General features: G+C 40.3%; 1 protein-coding gene across 18 annotated transcripts in view; it reads right to left on the bottom strand.

Moving 5' to 3' along the window:
* LOC121738112 (serine/threonine-protein kinase MARK2-like) overlaps positions 1-20,344 on the bottom strand; it is a 154,033-nt gene that overhangs the window by 38,806 nt on the left and 94,883 nt on the right. For 16 of the 18 annotated variants that reach the window (XM_042129961.1, XM_042129957.1, XM_042129958.1 and 13 more), the window contains 3 exons: positions 1,460-1,550; positions 864-1,012; positions 236-343 (listed from right to left, as the gene is read on the bottom strand). In XM_042129961.1, coding sequence (XP_041985895.1) covers positions 236-343; positions 864-1,012; positions 1,460-1,550 — 348 coding nt within the window. Of the gene's footprint in view, positions 1-235; positions 344-863; positions 1,013-1,459; positions 1,551-7,843; positions 7,904-10,612; positions 10,652-12,807; positions 12,838-20,344 lie in introns of those variants that run through there. The other 2 variants (XM_042129962.1, XM_042129964.1) reach the window with 2 other exon arrangements.

The following is a 20,344-nucleotide window of genomic DNA, read 5'->3' as shown; positions in this document are numbered from 1 at the left end:
TCTTTCAGTGTTATATAGCTAAAGGAAGGCTATAGGCTTATACAGGGTGCAACACAACTAAGTGATAATACTTTGGGGTATGTACGTGTCCCTGGTAGTTTTGGTCTTTCAGCGCTGCTTCTTTCAATTTTCTCTCTAGAAGGAGTATGCAAACACCTTAAAGTATTATCACTTAGTTTTGTTACACCCTGTAATATCTGCAGCACTAGAGTACTCCCAGGTCCCAGGTGCTCACCTCTCCCCCCGACGCGTACTCCATCACGAGGTACAGCGTCTTCTCCGTCTCTATCACCTGGAACAGCTTCACAATGTTGGGGTGGTCCAGCATCTTCATTATCCGCACCTGGAAAATACGAGGAAGTGGCATAAGTAACAGAAGTAAAAAAAAATGTAACAAGAGAAAGGGTACTTCAATTTTTTTTCATTACACAGCCATACCGAGTAATATAGGACCTAAATAATAAGAACTGATGTCATAAGTTTAAGTTTTCTCAAACAGAGATAGCCCGTCTCATAATTCATGTAATGGAATTTTTGACCAGGACCTCTATCATGAGCTCTTAAATCCATTCTCTTTACGTCCTTATACTGACTGTATAAGGACGTAAAGTGAATGGATTTAAGAGCTCATGATAGAGGCCCTGGGCAACAATTACAGTAGTTTAACAATATAAATAAAATGGAAAAGGGGAGAGGACTGTTTAACACAGGGGACTGTTAGCGAAACTGCAGTGAGCCCGGGCTGAGCTGGGTCTTGTCAATGACCTTGATGACGTGTCGAAAGCAGGAGACTATTTACTTTTGACAGGGGACTATTATTGTTTGGCAGGGGACTGTTCATGCTTGACAGGGGACTGTCTCACCTCTCGGAACAGCTTCTGCAGCGAGCCGGGGTTGAGCTGCGTCTTATCGATGATCTTGATGGCGACCTCCTTGCCGGTCGGCACATGCTTGGCGAGCTTTACCTTCGCGAAGTTGCCCTTCCCGATAGTCTTGAGGAGCTTGTACTTGCCTGAAACACATACAATACAGATTAAAAATAAAATATACGTGTGGCACTCGGGGACTGCCGTGGTAAAGCTATTGCAGTTAGCAGCTAATCTTGTCGCACGCACACAAACACCGTGCCGAAGTCTGTCGAACTGAACCATATGTATGCAATGATCTATTTACTTTTGATTGCTTGTAAGTTGTAATATCGCGGTGTAGCGGTCAAGCCGAGCCTTAGGTCTTTTTGGGGGGCAAGGAGTGTGTGCTATACTAATTTTCACTCCAATTTTTACTAAGACTATAATTATATTATAATATATATCTCTCCACTCTTATCTACAAACATTGTCTTTGAAACTACCAGGATCACATGAGTATACAGAAGGTCGAAGTATCTTCTACGCTTCAACCGATCTCTTGCACCAAAACTACCAGGAACACATAACCACACAGGAGGTTCACAACTCACCGATATGCGGCTCCTCGGACGCCCGCGAGCGCGACGACACCCGCGTCCCCCCCGACCCGCTGCCCGCCGTCGCCGACGTCTCCGACGCGCTCTGAAATGAGATGTGAAGCGTCAGATATCGTGCACGATGTCGTGTCGGATGTCGTGACCGATAATGTGTCAGATATCGTGTTAACACGTCGGACGATATCAATAATTGTGCTGTGTTAGAAAAGTAGCTAAACAGTGCAGTATCGCGTCACTCGTTTATCTTGTCTCTCTTGTCTGTATTGAGCGAAATTTAATTAAAAGAAAAGAAAGTACGTCTTTATAAATTACCTAATGTTATTAAGAACAAAACTATTATAATGTATGAGAACAAAATATATACAGTGCGGTCGCAGGATAATAAGAAATACGTCCTTTGACCTATTGCAGCTTGCCTGTTCGTTTCTGGATGACAATATTTTCAAACGTGTGTGAAATAAAAACGGCTACGCCAATAAACAAATTTATTTCTATCCTCCAACCAGACTATATAGTAACCTTAATCATCTGTTTGTTTACTTCTCATTTATATATTTTGAGCCTAGTCTTGACACTTGTGTCAACAAGTAATTAACAATATTTCCTTATCCATACAGGATCTTAATAATCCCAGGGAGACCATATACTGCCATATACTAACAAAAACATAATTACAACTTTTATTATAAGAGTTAAATATAAATAAAGATTAACTACACATAAAATGTTTTGAGAAAACATAAAAACGGCTTCAAAATTATAAGTAATTGAGAATTAAAAATTGCCCATCTAAAAAACTACTAAACCCCTTTTGAAGAAACTTGCAGAATCATAGTAACTGTCAAACTGACAAATGTCAAATCAGTACAAAATTCAAAAATACAGAAATGAATAATTGCAAGCAGAGTTGCATTATGCGATTTTAGAAAAGTGAATCATATTATGATTCATATCATGATTCTTCAAAGCGACCATTTTAGCCCCGCAGGACTGTTTTTATATTCGCTCCAGAGTTCAAATCACAGAATAAAGAAATACCTATTCAGAGTCTTTGAATAAAATCGTTTTTCATAGAAACACTAGAAAAGTCAGGAAATGGAAAATATTCCATGTAACGTCGATTGAGGAGCGCGAGTTGATAGAAAGATTGAAAAAAAAGTAATCGGATATTACTGGTCGTTCAGATAAAGAGAGGGACAGAGACATAATATAGTTGAGCATCGACGTACCCAGGTTCTGGGCCGGGGGGGGGGGGGGGGGGCAATAAACCCAGGTTCTTGGCCAGGGGGGGGGGGGGGGCAAATCAGATTTTTTTTATAAGCTAGATGCAAGAATGCAAATTGTATTGCAAACAAATGGCAAATGTCATAAAGTGGCATTTGAGTTGAATATTTGTCGAGGCGCGTTCATCGGAACTTCCGATGCAGGCGCCCTGACAAAAATTGTTCCGATTCGGAAGAAAGAAAGACTTTACGTGGGGAGTAAAGCAGGCTATATACACAAGGGCGTACCTGACAGCCGACAGGTTTGCCTAAACAGGTCAACTGTTCAGGTAAACCGGAGCGTGTATGTTACAGAACTGTATAGGTTTTGGCTCAACTTTGATAGGCGTAACTGCACAGGCAAACCTGTCAGGTTCACCCTTGCGTTTATAGCCTGCTTTAAAACACCAAAACAAAAACTAATAAGGGTCGACGCACACTATCGGGGCTGTCGCGTGCGTTACCCCGTGCAGCTTCTCGATCGCTTTGGCTCGTCGCCGGCGCCGCCACAGCTTGGACAGGAACACCGGCGCCAGCATCGGCAGCACGCGGTGTCGCATCGTTTGCGGGTTTATCTTGGCGGCGGTGAAACGCACGTGGAAGCAGAAAAACGCGGCGACGCAAACGCAGACGGGAGCAGCAGAATGCGACGCGGGCAGCTTAACGAAGCGGCAAAACGCAGATGTAAGCAGCAAAACGCGACGCGGCAAGCAGTTTAACGTGGCGTCGAAACGCAGTAGCCAACGCTAATGAGAGTAGTAAAAGGCAGCGTCGTAACTCGTAACGTAACGTGGCGCTCAAAACGCGAATGCTAGCAGCAAAACGCAGCGTCAAGCGTAACCGTGGATTGCAAGTAGAAAAACGCAGCGGCACGAATACGGATGAAATCGTCGTGGCGAGTATCTGTACAGAGACGCAGATGCAGCGTAGAGACTAGAGAGCAGTGAAATACAGCGACGAAAACGCACAACGCGGCGCCACAAACGCAGGTGCAAGTGGCAGAAAGCAGCGTCGAAAACAATGAAAAATCTAGTTTGCTCTTTTAAAAGCCTTCAGCCTAATATTAATAATAGGTAATATAATTTTTGATGATATGTGTCTATGTCTAGGGAATCTAGGCAGAAAATTAATGCTTTGTATTTAGATTTGAGCGTTTGAAAAATTGCATAGTGAACCGCATTCATGGGCGTACCCAGGTTCTGAGCCAGGGGGGGGGGGCAAATTACCCAGGTTCTGGGCCAGGGGGGGGGGGGCAAATCAGACTTTTTTTATAAGCTAGGTGTTTATAAAGAATAAAATGTTAATAATTTTTAGTTGTAAAAATATTGTATTGCAAATAAATGATATAAATTCGTTTTCTTAATTTTTATAGATAAAAGTACTAGATTTAAATATACTTAGTAGGGACGTCAACATGATCCAGGGGGGGACGACAGCTGCCCCCCCCCCCTCGGTACGCCCATGACCGCATTACGTGATTAAAAAACAGAATATTAAAATATTAAAAAAGCTATTCCTCTCTTTCTTTCTCTCTGTGTTATATTCTATCTTTCTCTCCCTCTCTCTCATACTAATACATCAAGCACATTAAATTATTTCTATCTCTTTCATTTACAACTCACACCACGCCATATTAAGCGTGTCAAGTAAAAATAAACCGCCATAATCCAATATGGCGATAACCTTTTCGCTTTATTATCTACACTATAACACGATCGTATAAATGCACTGTGTTACGCTATCACGCCTAAGCTACTGAACGAATTACGAAGTGGAACCTTGCTATAAATTACAGCCTGCTATAAACACAAGCGCTAAAGAGTGGTCGCCAGATAAAGAGAAATTCGTTCATCGACCTATTCGCTGTCTGTTTCATTCGTAGACAAAAATATTAGTGTCTCGTTTCGTTATGTGAACCACATACTAATATATTTAGTAAACCTATGAAAGGCACAAGCAGTTATAGGTCAATGGACGAACTTCTCTCCATCCTGCGTCCAGACTATATTTACACCCACTCTCATGCACTAACTCGTTTTCATCAGTTTACATAAAGGAAAAACGCTGCACTGTTTCCGATGTTACACATGTTTAATGTTTATACATAGGTCGTTGTCTTATCAGGCAGATAACAGATAACCCGTGTAATGGGTGTCGAAAGGCCCCAAAAGCCGTGAACTTTGGGGCACTTAGTTGTGTGTAGTCGTGTATAATATAATAACTCCCACACCGGTTTAACCACACAACCAAGTGGCCAGTTACACCATAGGAGTAATTTTAAAGTGCCAAGTGTGTGCGCAGTACGCAAGTGCACACTCTATTCCTTTTACTCTCATAACCCAGTGGGACAGAAGGCCGACACGACTGGCGAGAGATCAGGCGCAGGACCGACTTTTTACATGACCATCCGACGCATGGATCATCTTACTTATCAGACAATCAGGAGATCAGCCTCCCTCAACGTATCTCCATACCTAATTTCATCTAAATCGGTACAACCGCTTAAGCGTGAAGAGTTAACAGACAGTCAGACTCATTTTCGCATTTATGTCTGTCTGTTACCTCTTAACGCCCAAACCGCTGAACCGATTTTACTTTGAGTCCCGGGAACGTACATAGGATACTTTTGTTTCGAAAAAATGTACGGTTCCCGCGCTACAAACAAATTTTGGCGCAACGGAGTTCAGATGTCATCTATCTATAGGATGTCATGGTGGCAGAAAATCCCATTCAGCTTTCTATAAGGACCTAATGGACATAGCTCGTGTACCAGGGACACATAAGACGCGAGCAGGTCAGCGGTCAGCCGCCGATGAAATATTCACCATGACAATCGATAGTTTCGATCTGCACCGTAAATAGCACAACCTTGGTGTTATGTGCGCCTGTTGACACACCATAGTGTTTTAACGCCTTCGTGGTCAAGTGGTTTAGAGCGTATCTCTCGACTCGGAGATCGTGGGTTCGATTCCTACGTTGGATGTTATTTCCAAGTTTGGTTAGGACAATGCAGGCTGATAACCTGATTGTCTGAATTAAAGTAAGAGGATTCATGCGTCGGATGGACATGTATTATGTAAAGTCGGTCCTGTGCCTGATCTCTCGCCAGTCGGTCGTCCGTCCCACTACGTTATGAGAGTGAAGCAAGATAGTGTTATTACAGTGTTTTTACCGACTGTGTGCTCAAATCACAACCGGCAACACTACCACAGCCCAAACTGTCACGACCTCATTCACAGAATGGAACGGGCTCTGACTTCTGGGTAGAGTTGTGTATGCAAGATATGAGTACCACATTCTGTGAACTCAAAAACATGCAGATTATGATTCTGAATTGTGAGAAGTCGTATTGGCCCATTTAACTCCTGGTAACATTCAGAATCATAATTTGCATGCTTTTCTGAGTTCAACCCCATTCACAGAATGCGGTCCAGGGTCCTCGTATTTTGCATACTGTAGGTACTCCACGCAGCGCCCGCAGCGCCCGCTCTAGAGTCGAACCACACCACAAAAACATTCTCAAACTCCTTCAAACTCCTTAAAATACACTACTACAACGGACTACTTCTCATTGCTTAAGTTCATTTTACTCAAAACCGAATATAACTTCTCATATCCGTATTTCGCTGCTCAAAACCGCAATTACACTGCTCAAAACTAAATTTCACCGCTCAAAACTGGTTTTCACCGCTTCAAACCGGATTTTGACCGCCCGAAACCGGTTGAAACTGGTACAGACTAGATTTTCGCGTCGAAATCACCGTTATACTTGTATACACGAGTATACCACGTTACGAAAGATCTACCTTCGGACTGGCAGCGTCCGAGGGGATGGGATAAATATAGCACATGTCCAGTGAGGCTGAAGAGTACGTGGTGCGGACGGCGACGCGGCGTTTACAATAATAAACATCATCATCAGACATACACATTACGGTGATGACTGATGACACATTCTTAACAACTCTGAGGAGTCGTCATGCATTTTAATATTATGGTCTGTCATATTACTCAATGGGACGCGAAAACGGCAGAAATGCATTAAGAGCGTGGTTGTATACCTCCCCACCGATACGAGGGTAACATGAGACCTATGGGAATATTAATTATATGGACTTAGAATCAAAGTTTTGTCACATAAGTTGTTTGTTCCCATAATAATTAGCCTAAGTAGACTCCAAAAAGTAGAGTTGTACTGTAGTAGTTGTGTACTAGCCTTTGTGTTAAGAGGAGTCCACACCGCCATTTTTCCATACAAACGCTGTCCCCTGTTTCCTCCCTGGATAATGCCGGTAGAGTTATGATTTTTTTCCTGAATATCTATGGCCACTATTAGCATGTCCCTATGTTTTCTTTTTTTTTTTTCATAATTTAATTATTAAAAAAGATAAGAACGTCCAAAAACCCAAAAAAATGGCCAGATTTTCCTCTGTGTTCAAACACCCAGAAAACAAAACTGGCTAGAATATACAAAAAAAAATAAAACATAGGAACACAGCTCAAGCCTTGCTTTAATTCTTAATGAAAAAAGTACATAAATCGGTTAAGTTTTGGAGAAGGAATCAGCGGACAACGAATCGAAGATTTTCTGTTCTTTTATTAGAACTTTTGTCGTGTTGTCTTTATCGCGCTCTGCGGTGGGAGACTTGAGATTGGTGAGACAGCAATACATTTTCAAATACCTATTTTCAATTTCTCTCGGGCCTGGTGTATCCTCTTAAGGATGCAACTTGTTTATATATTATTTTAGATAAGACTAGGATGCATGCAGCATGAGGTCTATGTAATCTTAGAATATGATGTCACTTAGGCTATATTATCCCACTAGCCTACTAGTCTATGTGCAAATTCTCTTAGGAGTAGCGCTGTATCATGATATCTAGAACTAGGATAGCATACTATCTATATATAAGTGAACTTAGAATCAATATTACATTGTCACATAGGCTATAATCTATATTATCACACAGCACACTAGCCTATGTGTAAATTCTCGTAAAAGTAGCGCTGTAGCCTGTATCATATAAAGGACTAGGATAGCATGAGTTCTAACTTCTACGTAAGCCTGAACCAACATAGGCTATCTCACCAACACATAGGCTATATTTTAGGTTACCTGCACTCTCAGATATTCGGGTCTAAACGTATATACTACCGAAGACTGTTTGATGCAAACCTGAAACAAGACAAAAGAACGGTTAGAAATATGATACAGTGTTGCTATAGTCCGGTCGCGAGATAGAGAGAAATTCGGCAGACAAAATATTAATATAGTACACCTATGATATGCTAAGAATTTTAAAAATATATTTTTTGGCATTTTAAGTTTTCGAACACTATAGAAAGCAGGAAGTGTTAGTGAGGCCTAGAGAGGCCTCACTAATTGTTCTTATAAATAAGTAAATATAATAATAAGCGTTCTATTCCAAATAAAGCCTAGAGAGGCTTATATATATATATATATATATATATATATATATATATATATATAATTGGAATCTCGGAATCGGCTCCAACGATTTTCATGAAATTTAGTATATAGAGAGTTTCAGGGGCGATAAATCGATCTAGCTAGGAATCATTTTTGAATCATCGCACAATAATATTGTTAAAGAGTAGATGACGCCTGCGCCATGCAACTTCGTTGTTCCAAAGTTACGCGGGAACCGTACATTTTTCCGGGATAAACAGTATCCTATGTCTTTTACTGGGATTCAAAGTATCTACATACCTTTCAGCCAAATCTGTTCAGCGGTTTGGGAGTGACGAGGACAAACACTTTTCGCATTTATAATACATACTAGCTGTTTGACCGAGCTTTGCTCGGTATCCGATGAAAATGACATTTTCTAGAAATGATTCCTAGCTAGATCGATTTATCGCCCCCGAAACCCCCTATATATTAAATTTCATAAAAATCGTTGGAGCCGATTCCGAGATTCTAATTATATATATATACAGGGTGTAACAAAAATAAGTGATAATACTTTAGGGTGTATACGAGTTCCTTGTAAAGAGTTCACTGTGAAAGTGCAGCGCTGAAAGACGAAAAAATTTTTTCACTTTTGTATGGGCAAGGGCCCGAGCGTCACGAGTTTCTCCATACAAAAGTGAAAAATTTTTTCGCATTGTATATACAAGAATTGCTCGTTTAAAGATATAAGATAAAATTATAGAGTTCACTATGAAAGTAGCTCTCAAGCAGTACATTTTTTTCTGACTTTTGTATTCCGTCACGAATTTTTCTAAACAAAAATAAAACTAAATAACTCTTTCAACGCTGCTACTTTTTGTTACACTCTGTATAGAGTTTACTGTGAAAGTAGCAGCGCTGAAATTGTATTTTTTTTACAAAAGTAAGGGCGACTTCATACAAATCACATTAAGGTGACGCCGCGTTGAAGTAAAAAACCGTGTTGGATATGTTTTAAATTGCTTGTTTTCTATGAGAGGCCGGCCCGGCCTCTCATAGAAAACAAGCAACGGAACAGCAAAAAATGGAAAGGGCGAAGCGACTTTTGTCGCGTAATTTAAAACCATAAATACATTTCATATAAGCTATGGGCAAATTAAAGTGTAAGCTTGAACCAATGTATGTACAAATTTTGGAAGCTTAAATCACTCTCCTCTGTTGGCAAAATAGGAATCCCATTTTTACAGAGGTCATTTTGATTGATTATTCTGTGTTATACAAGTTGACTTGTTGAATTTTATTTCTTAGCTTTAGTCATTGCTGAGAAAAATATCGCTACAGCCAAATTATCAAGGCGTCGCCTTAAAAAAAATTGCTTTTTCAGCGTTTCTACTTTCTAACACTGACTCTATACAAATTACAAGGGACACATACACACCCTAAAATCTAAACACTAAAGTATTATCACTTAGTTTTGCAGCACTCTGTGTTTAAGCTGTGTACTGTATGTAGTCCGGGAGCACAAAGGCGAATTATATTGTTTTGACATGCTTTGGGCATCTCTTTTTGGTGGTTTAAGCAAACGAAAACACAAAATATTTCTCTCATTTTTAAGTCAAGGACGCTTAAAAGTTATACGCCATATCCATACTTAATATCATAAATGCGAAAGTGTGTCTGTCTGTCTGTATGTCACCAAAACCGCTGAACCAATTTTGCTGGGTATGAAGATGTTGAGTCCCGGGAAAGGACATAGCATACTTTTTATCCCGAAAAATATACGGTTTCTCCGCGATAAACGTATTTTGGCGCGCCGGAGTTGCGGGCGTCATCTAGTAATAACTAAATGACGCCCGCAACTCAGTTGCGCCAAAATACGTTTTATCGCGCGGGAACCGTACATTTTTCCGGGATATAAAGTATGCTACGTCCTTTCCCGGGACTCTTAGCATTTACATACCCATACCCAGCGGCCAGCAATTGTTTGAAGTCGAGGTCTCCTTAGCTCTGTCTACTCTGATGGTACTCCAAGCTGGCCGGAGCTGCCCCAGAACTGTCACCGGAGTGACAGATGTCACAGAGCCGCGAGCGAGCACACTCTTATGACGTCACACCACAATGCCGTGACATAATACTCTCGTCGTATTGTTATGTTAGCCTAGTACTTACGTCTGAATTCTGAAATATCTTTTACTTTTCCAGGTAATATCTAGAGTCCGGTCGCCGAATAGAGAGATATTCGGTGATTGATCTCTTACTCATCCGGCTCACATAAGTGGAAACGAGATAGAAAAAGTGTGCGAGAAGAAAAAAGTGTGTCGGTCACTCTATCGGTCTGTCTGTGCATCTGTCTGTCTATCTAGATTTGGTTGAAATTTGGTATGTAGATACTTTGAGTCCCAGGAAAGGGTAGATGCTGTGTACAGTGCAACTAAAGCATGCAATACCAACAAAAACAATTTAAAAAATCACCAAATATCTGCTCCTGACACCCATAGCAGCATCTGGTTTCAAAGACGTCACCGATTTTGGATGCACCGCTTCCAAATTGTCACCAATTATTGTACTTATTCAGTATTTTCACTTTTATCACTTTTGTATATATAAGAATCATTACATTTTACAGTTAATGTCCTTGCGAATTCTTGTATTAACAGTAGTGCATGTACGCTTGGCCAAAATTGTGTCTATTCGGCGACCGGACTTTATGCCGAAACAAAAATGAGTCTCACAGAAACTGAAAAGTAAATCAGCTACATGGACCATATAAAAAGTAAGGTGCAATTCTAAAAATTCTAACGTCTCAAAACTCACAAGCAAGTGGCATTCGAATATCGAGGTGTCAAAATCAGGGCCCTGACCAGTTGTGATAATGAAAGGCAAATCGATTCCTAATTATCATTTACAAAAGGACCTATTTTTGGAAGTCTATTTCTGTCCTTCCTTTACATTTAGAGCATAACTATAAAACACAGAGGGTTTTTGTTCGTTTTATTTAACTGTCTCATTCGAGTGAGGTTTTATAGGTACTCTCAGATTTACAATGAAAACTGTTTTCCCATCTTGTGTCTGATTTTAAGCATTAATTAAATTCAAATTCTTTTATTAACCCATCAAGCCTCATTAGCTCTGTACATTGTACAACTCGCACCGCACTGTAAGACTGTGGAACGAACTGTCACCAGCAGTATTTCCTATACGACCTGCGAACGTGGGAGAGCCATGCTTCGGCACGAATGGGCCGGCTCGACCGGAGAAATACCACGATCTCACATAAAACCGGCGTGAAACAGCGCTTGCACTGTGTTTCGCCGAGTGAGTGAGTTTACCGGAGTCCCAATCCCCTATGAAGTTATTATAAATGAAAAGCAGCACTTAGAAAACTCACTAGTCTTTTATTTATAAGGATTGTTACAATTCCACGTTTTAGCGCACACCACCATTTTATGAACAGACCGGAAGGAAGAAGAAGTTAAATCTCATCGGATACACAACTTTGACATTTAACACTTTTTTTTTTTTTAACTTTGCAGCAATATTAATATTATGTATAAACATTGCCAACAACACCCTATCCCTTCCCTACCCTCCCCTATTCTCTTCTTTTCCCATCCCTACCCTCCCCTATTACCCTATTTCCTCTTAAAAGGCCGGAAATCCACCTGCAGCTCTCCTGATGCTGAGTGTCCACGGGCGACGGAAGTTGCTTTCCATCAGGTGACCCGTTTGCTCGTTTGCCCCCTTATTTCATAAAAAAAAACCCTTCAAGAAGAGAGCGTATTCCCTCCGTAAAATGTTGGAGTAGGTACCGACGGGGACCGCACATTCAGCCATTATCACTACTCAAGTCCACTGTCAAATCAAGCACTCTAGCCCGCCCATTATGGCACTAACAAAATTAGCCAGTTGGCACCACCATACTCCTACCCATATGGGAACCATACATTATGCCATTACATCTACAAAGTCCACTATTAAATCTGAATTAATCGTACATATTTACTGGTATGTAGAATTTGTTTAAGATAGGGTCAGTAGAGAATAAAGAGATTCAGAAGCTTGGCTCTACATGAGATCTTTTCCGCAATCCACAGGGTAAACATTATGTGGTCGTCTCGGCAACATTGCACATGAAATGTTTTTGGTGGTATCTAGTATTCTAGCCCCGATAATCGCACATTAGGACACTGTGGGAATGTGCGTGGTGGCCAAGAGAGGCCAGAGCCCACGTGATACATTTCAGCTGTTGTACATATATACCGACGCGCTTAGAAAACTTCGATAGCGCGATGCAGGAATGTTAGGCGAATTGTGGGTACCGCCACAACACTACCAAAATCGGCCAAAATCAAAACTCCTCGTAAACTAACATTCTCCTACGGAGGCCATACATTATGTCACTACCACAGAATAGATAATAGTACAAAAATCACTACCACACTATCAAAGTAAAATAATATGTAAATCAGCATTCAGCCCGTAATCTACTTTTCTAACACCCGGGATAACCGTACATTTCATCACTGTACCACTACGTCAACACAGTCCACTAAAGCGTCTATCCTACGGCCTACCCCCCTACAACAGTCCACTATCTAGCATCGCATCCTACTCCCCGTGTAACCGTACATGATGCCACTACAATTACACTGAACACACCGCCTCACCCGTTTCTTGGCCATCGCGCGGTCTGACACACGTCGCGCGCCGCGCCCGCCCGCAAACAGACTAGCGCAGTGTTGCCAACTAACACGACTCAGAACTCCCAATAATTGTGTAGGTCGGCCTTTCCCAAAGTGGGCGATAACGCCCCCATGTGGGCGCTGAAGGCTTAAAGGGGGGCGGTGTGGGACCCAGAAAAAAATGGGCACGATGTGTAGAGGCTTCAATTTAAAAGTAGGTGAAACAAAGGGGGCGCCAAAAATTCCCTGAACCGGAATCCCTGGTGAAGGAGTACCTTCACCAGGGATTCCCAAACTAATTTTTGGGATTGTCGGGTCCTCTAGTAAGAGGACCCGACAGTTCCGACTAACCTTTTTTTTTATGCGCGGGGGAAAATTACCGCCTGCGGTTTGCCTTCAGCCAGTATACGGAGTGATGTCCTGACTCCTGGATATGTCTAACATAGGACTCCCTCCACGACCGGCCGGTCTACCTCAGAAGGGCCACAACTAACTAACCTAACCCCCGGGTAATCGTACATTTTGCCACTACAGCACACTAGCGCCGGGGCCGCCCGCACACTAGAGCTATATTGTTGCCAACTATAAGCCCGGGCGCGCACTAGCGGCCAGGTCGCGGCGGCCATCGAAAGTATGGTGTGGCCGCTGGGCGCGTTGCGGCCAGGTGCGCGTCGTCTATGGCGGTTTCATACTAAGGTATCTATCTCGATGGCCGCCGCGGCTTGGCCGCTAGTGCGCGCCCGGGCTAATACTTACAACTCCCCGAAACTTAACGGTTATTCAGAGAGATTAATGATAACTTAACTTTAATTATAACTAAGGCCCAGTTATGCCAACCTTGTGTTTAATATCATGCCTTGTCTATTTAACCACCGACGTGCGTGGTGAGTTTGACTTATTTGACTGTGTGTGCGTGAGTGTGTTAATCGCGCGGAAACCATACATTTTCCGGGATAAAAAGTACCCTATGTGATATGTCCTTTAGTAGGACTCAAAGTACCTCCATGTCTCTCAGCAAAATCGGTTCAGCGGTTTTGTTACCGGATGTGAAAAGGTAACAACATACAGTCACTTTTGCATATTTTACAATATTATTATTTACTATGAGGACTGTTACAGAATCGACCTACAAGTATTTATCCCTCTTCTAATTTCTTAACTGTGACCTAAATCAACTACAACACCGACCACCGTGCACCGGTCAGATCTACAAATATTTATTCAAAGTCCAAAACAACAAAAGTTACTACAAGAATCACAAGTAACTGCCGGTATTACCAGCTCTCAAAAACATTTCTCACTAAAGACAAACACAAAGTAACATTAAAAATTACAATACATAATAATTATAACAAGCAATCTGTATTTCCTATACATCACCTAATACTTCAAAACAACTTTTCTAACATACTGAATTATCAAATCGCCAAAAAGAAACCAAAGTCCAAACCTCCATAAGATATTTTCCCTAAATTATTGGAAAATCTCCCAAACTGGCAACACCGGTGCCTGCAATTTTCCCCCCTCGTAACTACCCCACCAACCCCCTTAGGTTACTATCGCCCTACATTTTAACTCACCCAAAGGAAAATACACTGAAACACGACTGCATAGAGTTCAACATCCCACAAACCACACCAGCCATAGGAATAAGCACCCAAACACATTGAGATAAAGCTCAAAATCTAATGTTTTGATAGAAACAGCTGTTACGTCATACGCGTCCATAGTATTTCTTTTTGCTCAATAAAATAATAATAACAAAACAAATTACGGAAGCTGCCATAGCCCATAGTAGAGTGGAACTCAATAGGACCACAGTATAACACCATACAGTAGAGCAGCCATTCTCAAAGTGTGCTCCGCGAACCCCGGCCCTGGGTCTCCGCAAAGTCCTTGTGGGGTTTCGCGAGCGATACATAAACTGTTGACAAGCTGTGTACAAATGTCATCAGACGCAATGGAGACAATTCCTTCAAAGACAAAACATTATTTTTTGGGGGCCGTCAAAAATGTTATTTCTTGATACCACCAAAAAAGTTTGAGAAGTGCTGCAATAGAGTAACTCAGCTGAGCACCCATCAATCCCCAAGCGGCAGCCATCTGTCGCATAACAATTGAAAATCTATTGTGTCTGCGATGCCCAAGGTGATAAAATCAAAGTAGCTCAACACAGAGACAAGTGCGACGTGATACCGCATTGTTTTGCTCCTTCAAGTTACCTAATCCCAAGCAAATTACGTACAGCGGCCAAGTGTGAGTCTTTTTTTAACGGGTAAAGGCCCACCACACATTCCCACCACTGCAACTCCTGTGTCGCCAGGATCAACAGTGGTAACCAACCACGAAAACCCTTTGATATGATCTCAGGCCGTCAGGGGTGCCCGAGGGACAAGCTAAATCTGTCTTGGGACCCGCAACGAAACTAATCAGAAGAAAGGTAGGAGGAGTAGGAGATGCCAAGTGTGAGTCGGAGAGTTCAGAACATTGTCCAATGTCCATACAACTTTTTACAAAATGAAGAATCAAATCTTTCGTATAATGGTAAAGCCATGTTTATTCTTTACCATACTAATTTTATAGTGCGAAAGTGTGTCAGTCTGTCTGTCACCTCTTCACGCCCAAACAGATTTTGCCGTTACCACAGAATATATATTAGTAGTACCAACAGAAGTCCAACTCGTGAAACCCGTTTAAAAAAATAACAACTCTTGCTGCGAAACTATAAAGTTCAAATTCCGACCGCGCAGTGCTAGGTGCCTACAATTATATTTGCCTACATGTGCGCTCTCTTTCTATCGCGTAAGAGATACCCTTTCTGACGAAATCAAGATTGTCACCTTTTAGAAAATAAAATAATCTTCTTTTAATTACTATAGAGCTACTAATAGCAAACTTTTTTATAGTAATAATCAAATTTTAGTAACTCAACGTATATTTTATAATAGTTTTATATTCGATTATAGTGTAGGAGCTGGTCAGGAATTTTTTACAACTTAAACATAGTAACTTGTGTTTAGTATAGGTAGTAGTATGCGGTTTGTTTGTAACAAATTGGTTTATTTGCTATGTTTGTGTATTTTTTTATCTTTTTTTGTATTTTAAAGTCTTAAATTACTTTATTGAAATATTTGTTTGACTTTTTTCAATTGTTCATATTTATCAGATTAATAATGATTCTGTCACAGCGGTTAAATCAGTACGTAGATATATGCGACGAAAAAAGCTTGCGCGCGCGTCACCGCTCGCTTGTGAGTCCCTTGTGATTTGCCCCTTTAAAGGGGTACTTACAGTTCGATACCTAAAGGCGCGAGTGGGACAGGCCTGCCGTTACGGAGATACTTTGAGTCCCGAGAACAATAAGATATGTTTTAACTCGGAAAAATGCACGGTATCCGCGCGATAAACGGATTTTGGCGCAGCGGAGTTGCGGGCGGGTTTTATCCAAAAAAAATTAGCATAATCTTCATCTATTACTAATAAATAAAGATTATGCTAAATCTTTTATTAGGTTATTACTAATAGACTATTTTAGTGTCTGAGCCATAAAGTTAATATACTTACCTAGCGGAATAGAGAAACAAAGGCCTGAGCAAGAGAGATGTCACTATCAGTAACACTGCGTGGTAGAAAGAGACGTGTGATACATGACAGCAGAACTCTTTTTTTGACGTCCAGTCGGCACGTGCCGCACATCTCATAGAATTCATGTTCAATCATGCTTGTGTAAGTGTATACGTACACACAGATGTAAATCAATTTTGGTTTCGTTTGACAGCTCGAGATTGTTGCTCTATTCCGCTAGGTATATTAACTTTATGGTCTAAAGTCTAAACACACTATGCCGAATTTCCGCGGCGGAAGTTCGGCTTGATTCCGCCTGCAATGTATTTTAAATGACCGATGACACACCATGCCGAAATTCCGTTGCGACTCGCGTTATATTGTATGACATGCGGAATTTCCGCCGCGGAAATCCGGCACAGTGTGTTTAGACACTTGAACTATGTAAAAAGATGTCGTCTTTTTTTATTTGTCTTTATAGATTGGGCCCTGAGAAGATAATGTTGGCACAGACAATGGAGACCCTAGACTAAGAGTTTAGACCACTCGACAAAAACGCTGTCCGATGCGCTTTTACACATAACACGTCATCCATCTACTAATAAAAATCGGCCAAGTGCGAGTCGGACTCGCGCGCGAAGCGTTCCGTTATAGAGCAAAAATATCACTTATTAAAAGGGTTCCGCCGACAAAACTTTAAAAACCGCTGCAGCAGAGTAAAAGCTGTATTTTTGAAAATCAAAATAGCTCAACACAGAGACAAGTGCGACGTGATACTGCATTGTTATGCTCCTTAATAACCCGAGCAAATTAGGTACCTACAGCGGCCAATTTCGGTACGGGGACATTTTGAGTCTCGGGAAAGGACATATGATACTTTTCATCCTGGAGAATTGTACCGTTCCCGCGCGATAAACAAATTTTAGCGCAACGGAGTAACGGGCCGCAGGATTCCGCGGATCACATTTTGAGAATAGCTGCCCTAAAATACTTTAGGGCAGCTATTCTCAAAATGTGTGAATAATCAATTCGTTGTGTTACTCATAATATGCTTAGTACCATAGAGTACTAAGCATATTATATGGCTGGTCTCTGTTAGTAATCACGTACGGTTTTGCTCGATAGTTTTACTCCAAATCGAGTAATAATTGTACCGCAAAACTCACGACTCAAAGGCTCGCATCGTGCCGGCTCGATGGAATTAAATACTTATATCGAATTACAGTCTGTTAAGAAAGTGAAGAAATGAAAAAGTGGCAACATCGTAGTGTAAGTGTAACCCTTTTTTCTTAGATTAATTTGAAAGGGATGACAACACGATGTTGCCATTTTTTTATTTCTTCACTTTCTTGACAGACTATAAAACTATCGAGCAATGCTGAATGTGTGGACGAAAGCCCGAGCCGCGGGTTTTGCTCGACGTTATTGCTCGATCGAGCAAAACCGCATGTGAGTACTTAGCATTACACATTCAACATCTATCTATATCTTTAGTATAAACTGTCCTAGTTTACCCCGAGCGGGAAAACCTTCAAGTCTGTCTGTGTGTCAGGCGGCCGGCGAAGCGTGAATTCTGTCGATAACTACACTTAGCTCAGTCTACGTGGTTACCGGTAAGTTAAACAATCACTAGCTAAAAGCCGAGCTTTTTGAGGGCTCGCTTCGTTTTTCTGCGTGCTAATAATCTTTAAGGCAATTTTTTATATTTTAATAGTTACCAAACCTTGACTGATCGATGATATCACATCTACATAATATAAATAAAAAATTACTATGTTAAAGCACAAATCAATAGGCGTGATAGTTTTTCCTCAAAGTGTACCACAAATTTTGTGGTACACTTTGCGAAACCCACAACTAACCCACAACTTGAGCACTTTTAAAGGGGTAGTATTTAATCGAGTGACTGTAAATTACAGTTTTAGGTGTCAAAATTACTAAATTTGGGTTACAGAATTACTATTTGAGCGACTGAGAGTGAGTGACGAGAAATTAACAGAACAGCTACTTAGAAATTATTTATTTGAGTTACTTAAAATACAAAATGAGCAGCTTTATAATTTTTGAGCGACCTAATATCTGTTTGAGTGTTAACGTTACGTCCTGCATTTTTTCAATATTTTGCAAATGTAATTTTTATACTGAGCGGCATTTTATCTTAAATGAAGTGTTTCGAATACCAAAAACCACTTTGACAAATACACTAATGAGCAGAGTATAATGAGCACACATTCAAACAAAAAAAATGAATATGCACTAACTATTTGATGAAACACTTATTCAGGGACTACTACGGACAGGGATAGAACATTTTTTTTATTACTATCAAGCAAACTTTTTGTGAGTAGCTTCATTTGGATAAGAGGAACAACAATTTTATATGTGAAAAAAGTGGTAGCTAACAGAGATTTCATATTTTGATTTGATGATCCCAAAATATGTATTATTCTATTTGTAGAAACTTAAATTATAAAACGGTAAAAGTTTAGAATCATACCCAACGATTTAGAGGGGCAGGGGAGGGGGGTAAACCCCGTTTATATATAAAATCATTCATAAATTACACAAATTATAATCCTTAACGGAACGTCAAAGAAATGGGTAAAATTTTAATGGCGACCTATACCAAAAAAAAAAAACAACTGTCTTCAATTATGATTCGACGGGCTCCTACTTCTGGGTGGTTTACAAAAAAATAACTACGATCCATCGATCGATCCAACGAACGATCCAACGAAGCCATCTAACCTAACCCAAAAAAGTCGTATTGGTCCGCAGCCCAACTCATCTGACTGCAACGATTCGTCGCCCCGCCCCCATTCGAATTCGCACGCATTTAACAATATGTAGTTTTTATTAAAACACGTATCAAAATATAAAATCTAAAGCCTCAAATAGAATATCAGTAATCAATTATCATTAATAAAGCAGCTCACAAAAGTTTGCTCAAAATGAACTTTTTAGTAGCTCGTAATAAATAACCTCACTTAGAAAAATTTAATCTATATTTAATATTGAAGTTGCCCGCTATGTATTTCTAGTCGCTCACTTAGTAATACAGTCGCTCGGATAGAATTTTAATATCTGAAATAGATTAATCGCAATCCACATTTTGTAAGCTCGTTCTGGATTTTATTATAAATCAATATTAGTCGTTAGTTTAGTTTATTTTTCGCTTAGTCAAATTAATACCGCCCATGTTATTAAAACAGTATGTTCATCATCAGTCGCAAAGTAATTTTTTATTCGCTCGTTTTATTTTTTCCCCTTTTAAAGTGCTCAAGTTGTGGGTTTTTAACTTTAGGATGTTAACTTTAGGATGTTGATAAGAACGCATTTTTCTTAGCTTTGGGGACTGGGGTAAAGTGAACCAATTTTGCTGAAAAAAAATTCAGCGAAATCGGTTCAGCCGTTTGGACCAAGTAACAGTAAAAAATTGCCGTTTTTTTTTCAGAAAAGTAAGCTTTAGGACCGGAAAATTATTTGAAATAATAAAAAAAACTGGATTATATGTGTAGCCAGATATATTAGCTAGGTCATAGGTGATGTATTAGAAAAGTTGCAAATTATGAGGAAAAAATTAGTAATAATCCGTATGTTATAAAATGTTACTTATTGAGTTCTTCCGCTCACGTCTTCTTTATAATATTAGTCTAACTTACGGATTTATGCCTTCTGCCTCAGTGAGCAAGAACCTTTACACTTAGTTTAACACATTTCAATGTATTGCTTAATACTCTGTCATTATTAACAGAATGGGTGCGGCCTTCAATATTAACAAATTAATATTCAAATATTCAATTTGTATAGCGAGTAAAGAATTCCGACCTGAATGGACGAACAAAGATTACTAGATACTAGAAAATACATACCTACTAATATTATGAATAAGAAAGCATGTCAGTCTGTCAGTCTCGAGAACTGCTGAAACGCTTTGGTTAATTTTAGTGTTGACTGT

The sequence above is a fragment of the Aricia agestis genome, chromosome 22, assembly GCF_905147365.1.
Source record: "Aricia agestis chromosome 22, ilAriAges1.1, whole genome shotgun sequence".
In the NCBI taxonomy this organism is placed as follows: Eukaryota; Metazoa; Arthropoda; class Insecta; order Lepidoptera; family Lycaenidae; genus Aricia; species Aricia agestis.
The sequence above is the reverse complement of the archived record's forward strand: the minus strand, read 5'-3'. Positions and strand labels throughout refer to the sequence as shown.